We start from the raw sequence: 10,204 nt of genomic DNA, 5'->3' as shown, positions 1-10,204 counted from the left end.
GTTTGCCCCCTAAGTGCAGTTCATTTGGGCAGGTGTGAACACAGCAATCACACTCACTTCTTGAAGAGGCGGTCTCAGTCTGGTTACAAACGAACTTTGTGGTGAGAAAGTGCTCCGACCTGTATCTGAACCAACTGCAGTCACATGACACATTTTTTGGGTTAAACATGAGCATGTTACAGTTCTGGAGGATTATTAATGTGCACCTCCTCCTGTACTGCCTTAATATGCACATTCAGCACATCCAATGCATCAAAACACTGTTTTCTAGTTGGAGCCGTGCCCCGTTTTCAAACTGTATGGTTTGACTAAAATGAACAATGACAGCAATGTAGTCCACGATGAGCAGCGCTAAAATCAACCTGCGTAGTTGTCCCTCCATTGTGACATTAGAAAAGTGTCACATTTATCTTGCAAGTGTACTCTTTTTCAACGTTTTGATTACTTCCTGGACTTTTCCTGCATGGAAATTCTGACCAATCAAGAGCAGCTTTCTCTCGCAAGGCATTTGATCTGGTCCACTTGTAAATGCTGCCGTGAAAACACAAACCAACTCTAGGAAATTATACAACTTTGTAACAAAATGAGTCCCTGATTCAGACCAAAGCAAGACAACTCGAGGTCTAAAAGCATGTTTACTTTGCACCCAGATTTGTGCCATTTCACTAGAAAAGTGGAGTTGGACTTGCCCTAAATGCACTTGCACCCTGCACTTCAGAACATGCACTCTAAATCACTTAAATAGGGCCCACTGACTCAGTAGCAGGGTGGAGAAAGTTTGCGATAGTTCTGATTCAAAAAGGTGGTTGGAAAATGGTCTTGAGCTCATTTTTTCAGGCAGTGGTTTAGGAGGGAATTTCTTAAATGGTGTCATTATGTGTATGCTTCAAGCTGTTAGGTGTGAGAGTGAGAGCTGTTTTACTGACCCAGCTCCATGAATCATGTGTCTTCAGAGAACATTATGTCTGCTGCATTTGTAAAAATGATGTCTACGTCTCTGTGTTACTTTATTTTTCAATGCATCTTAATTATTCAAGGTATAACTGATGATTTTTATGAAATTCTGTGATCTCACATTAAATATGCCAGTTATTTGGGACACTTTTCCTGAGCCACACAAATGTGCTAGCCTTGTGCAGTCAGCCCCATGTCCACAGCACACATTATCATTTGGCTTTAGGGGATAAATACTCTGACTTGTTTAGATTTCTTTAAACCAACCACAATTGTCTAGTGAGGCACAAAGTCCACAATGGTGCCTCTGCAAAACACTGCCTGAGGGGAAATTGTTCAGGTGGAACATTTGCACGTGAGAAGGTGAGCACTATCATTAAAAAGAAAATGCAACAGAAAAAAAACAGTATCAGATGAATGTGGACTGTGACATTCAACTTCTACTGATAAAGAAAGACACATAATTTGATAACAAAGCAGACATGCCTTATAGCATGTTCCAAATCAACATCACAACTGGCCATTTTCAGTGTGTACATTGTTAGTTCAGAGGTTGTAATTGTTGTTTCCTGTAGCTAAGAACATTTGTCAAAACAGTAACAGATAGCAGAAGGAAGGGAGAAAGTCAGCCTAAATATCCTGCAAATGGCAGGTAAAGGCCATAGTCATAGTCCACATCCAGTGAGTCAGACTACTCCTGTGCTAACTCCAGATCTGTGTTTCAAACATGAGGCAGCAGATATTGCTGAAGTTGTAATAAACATCACAGCCCTCTACACTGAAGTGGTGTTTCCACTGGCAACACTCTGCTGCAACAGGATAAAAACAAAACAAAACAAAAAAAAAAAAAAAACTAAAAAAAGGACAAACAAAAAAAAAAAACTGTGGCCACTAGATGTAACTTCAATTCTGTGAGTATGAGGACTGCATGGAGAGGAAGAAGATAAGAGAGTGCACTTGGAGGCGGTTGAGAGACATGACACCCTGATCTGATTATCATAGTTAATCATCTCTCTCTCTCTCTCTCTCTCTCTCTCTCAACATCCGTTATAAACTCTGGACCGAATTTCTACATACACTCTTCACTACTTTCTTTATCACTTTTCTTTAAAAGTAGTGAAGAAGTAGCTCATCCTGCACATCACTCCTCGTTCACACAGTGAGTTCCTTTGCTATTAAATTCATGACAATTCACAGCCTGAAAGTCATTTCTCTGTACGAGTTAGAAACCACAACATGTGGTCTCAAAAATAAAAAATGAAAGCTTGTTCAGTTAAGTCTTATTAAAAGCTATAAACAGGTTAGATATGAACACATCTCTGTATCTACACTAGGGTTTAGATCGGGCCCAAAAAATCCAGCCCAACCCGGCCCGAGCACGTTATGTCGGGGACCGGCCCGGCCCGTCCAATTAACTGTAATTATGGGCCTGAGCCCGATTTAAACCAGACATTTTTCAATAAGTTGGCTGTTATAATTAAGAGTATTAAACCACAATTCTTGTTATTTTAATGACAGAAATATAAGATCTTGATGAATGGCGCAACACAGAAGCATGATTATGTAATAAAACAGGTGTTTTTTTTAGGATCCCAAGGTCAAACGGAAAAAAAATGAACAGTGAACTATAACATACAAGATGAACAAAAACTAACTTTGTGCAGCCTCAGTCAGGCTGTGCGCGCACAATGTTGCACCATTGTAACTAACTTTGTTGTAACTTTATGTGTCATATTAATTTTACTTTTTATAATACATAGCCTATATGCCTGCTGGGCTCGGGCAGAGAATCTAAGCTCTAATCTACAGTAAGAAGGTCAAAAGACAGCCAAATAATGTTATATCATAATTAATATTTCGCTGGGTCCTGGGTCATTTTTAAATTCTTAGAATACTGCTTTGTGCAAAAATGGTAGTGGACAAGTGACAGCAAAACTTGTTCACATTTCCATCTTTTAGCCCAGGGTTCCTGCATCTCAAGACAAGTTAGATTTAAAACTTTATGACTTTTTTAATGCCACTCAGTATGAAATTTCAGGCCAATTTTACAATAACCAAAATTGAAGGAAAAAAACAAAACAAAAAGTATGATCAAAAAACTAATTTGTCCAAATATTTATTGTTAGATATAACATTACTTTTTGGTCAAGTTGAAATGGTAGATGATCAACTTCAAACACTGAAAAACAAAATCATTATTTTCAGTGCAACACATGGAAAACTATGAACATATTGTCAAAAAGATAGTATTTGGTTTGCCTTAAACAAAAAAATTTTGTTCATTTGTCCTTTGAATGGATGTGGTAAATGTATTTGCGTATTTCTTCCTCTATCCGGATCTGCCTGATATTAATACCAGAGGGCAACTGGTAAATTGTTTTAAAAAAAATTGATCTTGCCAAATTATTTTATATTTTAGAATGCAATGTTATTGAAAATAATTTGCGATATCCTACTTTTCATGTCATAAGATTTTAAAGACTTCTGAAAGATGAATTTAAGACATTTTAATACTAATTAAGGTCTTATTCTTAGACTAATGATTCCATTGACTTTTAAGACTTTTGAAGGATCCATAGGAACCCAGCTTTAACGACAGTCTGACCTCCCAAGCTTTAACTCTGCCTCTTTTTTTCTTTTTATTTCAGAGCTGAATCGCTGAAGGTATTGTAATTTCTTTTTATCCCTGACTTCCCCCCACCGGCTTCTACAAGACAAATTAGTTGCACTTAAAAGTCCTTTCCTTGTGATTAAGGCTGTGAGAGCCAAAACCTGTATCAAATTTATGACATGTTCACTGTTAACTAGTTGATTTCTAATTATACTAAAAAACAAGCACAAGAAGACTTTCTTTCAAAAGTACTCACTGGCAGGTCGAGAATAGAAAGAGTAAAAAAACTTCAGAAGAGAAGATGATGAGAAACTGGTGTGACTGAGGATAAGAGAAGATGCTTGGAGATGGATAAAGAGAGATATGAGATGAAGGAAAAGTTCACCCTAAAATCAAAAGTACATTTTTTTCCCTCCATTTTGTCAGTCTAGATTATTTTGGTGTGAGTTGCCGTGTTTTGTCTGAAGAGATGTCTGCCTTCACTCTAGTTTTTGATGCTTTGAGCAACGTAAGCAGCCACCTAGTTCCATTATATTCCAGGAGAGGCAGAAATCCCTACAGCTGATATATTCAACACTTGGCAACTCAAAACAAAACCATCTAGATTTTTGGGGTGAACTGTACCTCTGAGGGAAGGTGGTAAAAGGAGTTAAGTGAGAGAAGGGTTAAAAGGAGACAAAGAGGTAAAGGGAGGTAAGTGAGCCCTTGAATCGGATTGTAATTTTATACTGATTTTAAATGTTTCAGTAGCCCCCAAATGGAGTTAAAATACACTGCGATTACACTTCAGACTGTGGTAGTTGAGTTGTGGTAATGAAAACACAGACACCCAATTCATCCTCCTCTCCAAAGATTTACTGTCATTATCCAAGTTAGTAGATGAACTTGTTAGAAAAGTATCATGTCAGTATTATCACAGTTATGTTTAATATTCACCTAATCTACCTACCACAAAACCTCACCTTCTCTGCTGATCTAATTTTTGTGACAATAAAGAAATTGTGGTTCCAATAATTATTATGTTCTTCATTCTGAAGATGAGGATGATTCTTCTATTCTGCATCCTCTGCCTGATGACTTCTACTGGCCACAATCAGGCTGCAGGTAAATATGGTCCCCAAATCCCACATGACACACTACAGGATGTTTTTATGATTACCATGCCAGAAAGAGCATGAATGCACCACCTCGGGTGATCTCATGGGGAAGCAGATGTAAACAAAATGGAGACTGGCATGGTGCAACAACACACTGTAATGTTAACAATGCTTTGTGGTGAGAAAAACAAAAGCAAAAGACCAAAACAGTCTGCATGAGAAAAACATCTATAAAAAGTCTACTCTTCAGAGAAAACTGAAGGTAAAACTTTAACTGTCAGTTTAAGTATCTGTCAATAGTAGTAAAGTTAGCCTCAAGAGCTAGAGTGTTTGCCCTTGCTTGGCAACATCGTCAGCTGCTCCATACTGATGTAATCATAAAAGTTATTATTCAGATTTATAATTATCGGGGCAGCTCGATGAATCTGAGCAGCTCAGGAGGTTTAAGTCTGGATCTGTTAAACTGTGACAGAAAAAAAGTGAAAAAAATATAAATTACTACCCCGCAGTTTTATGCCTCTGTGCACCAGTTAAGTTTCTCTTACAGTTTACATCCATGTTTGAGAAAACATAGATGCTTCACACACAGAAGAACTATACAATCAGCACAGTTTCAAGGTGGGTACGCAAAATTAGAGTCACCACTTTAGTATCTGACCAAAATGTTTTATTATTATTATTATTTTATCCTATTTGACATTTGTGTTAAGTTTTGTCATAATTAGCATATAAATCCTTGACTTACGGCTAAAAACATTTTGTGAGGACACACTGACCTTGACCTTTAACGACAAAATTCTAATCAGTTTATTCTTCATTCCAAGTGAACATTTGCGCCAGATTTGAAGAAATTCTCTCAAAGTATTCTTGTGATATCACGCTGACAAGAATGAGACAGATGAGGTCACACTGATCTTGAACCCTGACCTATGACCACCAAAATCTAATCAGATCATTGTTGAGTCTACGTGAACCTTTGTGCCTAATTTGAAGAAATTCCTACAAGCAGTTCTTGAAATATCATGTTCCAGCATGACGTGGATGTAAGGTCATGAAGACATCAAGCTTTGACCCCTGACCACCAAAATCTAATCAAATGATTGTTGAGTCTCAGTGGACCTCTGTACCAAATATGAAGAAATTCCCTGTAGGCGTCCTTGAGATACCATATATCAAGTTTCACCGATGCTGAGTGTTTCCTTTTTCAGTTCAAGTTTTGTTTTCAATGCCAAAACTTAATGTCACTGTTCTAGCTCCATACCTTCCCTGCTCTTCCCAACAGGAGTTCCTGGCCCACCTGGCCCACCTGGCCCGGCTGGCCTGGCTGGCCCGGCTGGACCGCCTGGACCGCCTGGACCACGTGGACTTGCTGGAATAACTGGATATCCTGGATATCCTGGACCACGTGGACCTGCTGCATTCTGTGGACGAGGTTTCATATTTTCTAGATTTTAAAGAGCATATATACTGTTTATTGTATCAAATTATTTTCACCAACTGAGTAACTGCTGTTTGTCATTTAATAAAATGTAGGATGCAGCAGTTGTACAACCTGAGCAAGGTTCAGTCTTCACTGATACAGAAAGAAATCTCAATACACACAGACTCACTCATTGTTTAGGAGATGTCAATAGATACACTTATACACCGCGTCCAAGTTCAGTATCATACTAACTCTAACTAACTTTTTTTTTTCTAAGGTATTTATTTTTGTTGAGGCTGTGAGTGATATTTTTTCAACTCTTTTAAACTCTGAGCCCATGATTTCTAAGATTTACACACACTGCAATTTAAAGGGTCGATTTCACTCAGCAGGATCAGTGTACTCATCAAGATAAGAACAACACAACCTGTGACAACACTTTCATGTCTGAGAAAATAACTGGTAATGTAATCAGGATAATCTAGGCTTGAGATTTCAGATGTTTATCAGAAAGCTTGTGGTACAAACTGGGCATGAAATTGGAAAGATGTGGGTGATGTCCATGCACAGAGAGTCTAATGAAAGATGCAACTGACCTGTCCAGTATTTTTGGAGTTTAACCTGTACTGGGACTAAAACTTGTGGTCTCATAAACTGTAGCAACACCTTGCCGACAGCCTGTTAGTCGAGTGGCCCTGCCCTAAAATATGCATAACTTCCAAAACCATTTGTTGAACCAGGCTGTTGACATGTTTATTACTGCTGTACAGTTGAGCATTTTAACACGTGAGTCTGTGGGGATTTACCCTGCTTTGGAATCAGCCTCAAGTGGCCAGTCAAGGAACTGCAGATTTTGGCACATCTGCATTGGCTTTATTTTTAAGCCTTGGAGGTTGCCACTTGGTTTTAACTAATGCTTACTTTTATTGATGAATAATTTGTCTGTTTTTTTTTGTAATTTTGTTAGTTTAAATCAATCAATCATTCAAACTACATTTAGTCTGAGACACTTTGGTCTCGGTGCATACATGTGAGAAAAGAGTGAAAATTGAGCCAATTCTGGTTTACTCAACATTCAGCGTATTCAGAGAAGGAAAAAAAAGACAAATTAACTTGTGCAAGAAGTGAAGATGAAACTTTTCATTTGTAGAAGGTGCACATCTGACAGTGTGGACTCAGATCAAACTTACTACCCGTTTGGTAACTGAACTTAATCTGTTTCATTCAGATATCTTTGGCCCTATTATGGAGGACCTTGAAACCTTAAAAAAGAGCCTTGCGAAGGTCAAGCTGAGTAAGTATCCTATTCAATAATTACAAGGGAGTGTTATAAGGAATGAGAACATGTGGAAAGAGATTAGATATAATTGTTCAAGAGACACTGCTTTGTTTGACGTCTAGGGCTGTAGTCAACCAAAGAAAATCTTGGTCGACTAAAGTCGCACATAATCTTCAACTAATCGTCGTGGGCAAAAAAAAATCTGCACGTTATTTTTACTTCTGTGGTGGTGTGTCTGTTACTCTGTAGTTACACCTCCAAAACACTAGTCGGCGGTGGAGGACTGTGTTAAGTGCTGTAAAGTTTAGTTCAAATCGAACTTTATTTATATAGTTGATTCAAAACTCACATTAAACATGGCTTAATAGAGACAATTTCAAACACAAGTACACAAATTGGCTTCACTATATATCGTAGAACTGACAGACAAACACTTGTCTTTATCTGGACACATTTCCCCCAACAATACAACATGCTAATGTTATTAGCACAAGTTTATGGCATTTTACATTGTATAAACTAGCCTAGCGTCTAGCGATCTTTTCCTGTTCTCATATAAAGCCAGGGACAACAGCAACATTTAACAAAGGTAACGGTACATAATTTGGCTCCATTACAGCTCACAACATTCACCGACAAAACAACTGTCTTCTGTCTTAAGTACAAGTAAATACAAGCTTCATTTCCACTGAGGGAAATGGTTTCAGCTTACAGAAACAGACAGGACGTCTGCGTCACCACGATGCTGAGCGTGAGGGTGGGCGAGTCCAGCTTTCCCCATTTTCACAGGTAACTTAGCCTCTCCCCGCCGCAGGAAATAATGGATTCATCCTGGAAAGTTGTTGATGTAGCACTTTTCTTTTTTTTTAAGGATTATTTTTTTGGCTTTTGTCTTTAATGTACAGGACAGAGTGAAATGGGGTGAGAGAGAGAGAGAGCGGGGGGTGACATGCAGCAAATGGTTGCAAGCCGGAGTCGAACCTGCGACCGCTGCAGCGAGGCATTGCCTCTGTACATGGGGCGCCTACACTACCAAAGCCCCATGTAGCACTTTTCTGCTCATGAAAGTAACACGGCGATTATTTGACTAATGAGAATTTGGTCGGATGAGAGCACATCAACCAAAAAATCGACTAGTCGACCAGGAGACTACAACCCTATTGATTTCTTGTTGAAATAAGTTTTGTTCATGCTAATGTTGTGCTTTTAATATTGCCTCAGTATATTTGTTTTAAATGTATCTTTTATTCAGGGAAGATGTTGTCTGAGAAAGGAGCAATGAGAAATATTTTTAGTGAAATGCTGCAATATTTCCTCAGTCTTAATGTATTTACATACAAACTGCATCATTATTGTGGAGACTGTTTTTCACCTGTGTAAGAGAGTCTGATATTTTAATGTCAGAGCAACAAACATGTAAAATAAATGCATTTCGCAAAGACATCTGAGCAGAGCTCGAGGGCCAACATGACAACACAGTTTTGAGTTTAGAAAGTGTGTTATCACTGCTTCATTTATTCCTGATGTGTTGCATGTTGTTCTCTTTATTTTCAGCTATAAACTACGACTTTGTCCGCAGAATTGGTCAGAAATACTTTGTGTCCAACAAGGAGATGGGCTCGTTCTCCAGGGCCGTTGACTTCTGCTCCCAACGAGACTTAGAGTTGGCTTTACCCCAGAACGAGGAGGAGAACAACATACTGACTCAAGTGTTTGTGGAAAGTAACGAGAACGCCTGGATCAACGTCAGCAATAAAGCAGTGGGGAATTTTGAGGCTGATATGAAAAACCAACATCTGGCCTTTACCAAATGGGAAGAAGGGCAGCCACATAAATCCATCCAGGATACAGGCTGCACTATGCTGTCAGAAAACGGTGTCTGGAAAGTGACACCTGAATGCTCTCTGAATGCTTACATCATTTGTCAGATATAGAAAGTTCTTGTATACAAGATGAGAAACAATTGCTCCTACAAATAACTTTCACATGTTGAACTTCCCCAAAACGATTATCTCAGATCCTTGTCACTACTACAGACATGTATAATTGCATCATTAGCATTGCATTATTTCTGCTGCAAAGATGTATTCCTATATAAAGGAGTTAAAGCAACAATATGATATATGTATAGAAACAATGGTGAATTCTGAAGGCATTCAGTGTGTCACAATAAAGTGTATGGCAATGAAATAGTCTCATTTCATTCATTCAATATTCAATTATTTGCATTTTAACAAGATTGGCAAAATGGGTACATTTTGTTTCAGAGCTGAGAACACTACAATAGAACAAAGCTCATTCAGGAATACAAACGGGAAACAAGCATTCTCTGGGACAACAAAATCAGGCTCCCATTCATTGTCTATAGAGCAGCTCCAGACTTTATACCCTATGACATCACAAGTTTTAAGACTTACTTCTCTGGTTTCTGGCTTTTACAGACAGCAGCTCATATTCACAAATATTGACTGAGCTTTTCTTGGCCATAGAAATAATATATTAAAATTCTTAATTCAGGTGGTGTTCCCCTTTAATATGATACATCTGTGACCACTACCAGCACAAAGATGGTTATATCCAGTAGATTCCTTTGAAAACATTATCATCATGGGAATGATGATGATGATTCACTGCATTGTGCTCTTTATCACTCTTTCTCACACACACACACACACACACACACACACACACACACACACACACACACACACAGTAGAGTTCAGTGATATGATTACAAGTCAAAACTGTGTCAAGTTAATCAACTCTGTATATATTATTCCATACTGTAACAGCAATACTGAAATGAAAGCTATAGGCACATACATTTGAACTGACATTGG

At 38.3% G+C, this 10,204-nt stretch overlaps 1 protein-coding gene across 1 annotated transcript; it reads left to right on the top strand.

Annotated features, from left to right (window-relative positions):
• The first annotated feature begins 1,820 nt into the window (after nucleotides 1-1,820).
• Nucleotides 1,821-9,542, top strand: LOC117262826 (mannose-binding protein C-like). The gene is made up of 6 exons (XM_033635978.2): nucleotides 1,821-2,113; nucleotides 3,603-3,618; nucleotides 4,603-4,669; nucleotides 5,945-6,094; nucleotides 7,314-7,379; nucleotides 8,919-9,542. Exons 3-6 carry the CDS (start codon nucleotides 4,603-4,605, stop codon nucleotides 9,296-9,298), a joined length of 663 nt encoding a protein of 220 aa, XP_033491869.2. The 5' UTR covers nucleotides 1,821-2,113; nucleotides 3,603-3,618; the 3' UTR covers nucleotides 9,299-9,542.
• The last annotated feature ends 662 nt before the right edge of the window (nucleotides 9,543-10,204 follow it).

The sequence above is a fragment of the Epinephelus lanceolatus genome, chromosome 5 (assembly GCF_041903045.1).
Source record: "Epinephelus lanceolatus isolate andai-2023 chromosome 5, ASM4190304v1, whole genome shotgun sequence".
Classification (NCBI taxonomy): domain Eukaryota; kingdom Metazoa; phylum Chordata; class Actinopteri; order Perciformes; family Serranidae; genus Epinephelus; species Epinephelus lanceolatus.
Note: the sequence above shows the minus strand (reverse complement) of the source record. Positions and strands in the feature narration are given on the sequence as shown.

What these genes read in the sequence shown, in the direction of transcription:
- LOC117262826 (XM_033635978.2), top strand. Translation starts at nt 4,603, where the DNA reads ATGAGGATGATTCTTCTATTCTGCATCCTCTGCCTGATGACTTCTACT. An exon ending in TGGCCACAATCAGGCTGCAG is followed by an intron (nt 4,670 to 5,944) that starts GTAAATATGGTC and finishes TCTTCCCAACAG; the next exon opens with GAGTTCCTGGCCCACCTGGC. An exon ending in CCTTGCGAAGGTCAAGCTGA is followed by an intron (nt 7,380 to 8,918) that starts GTAAGTATCCTA and finishes CTTTATTTTCAG; the next exon opens with CTATAAACTACGACTTTGTC.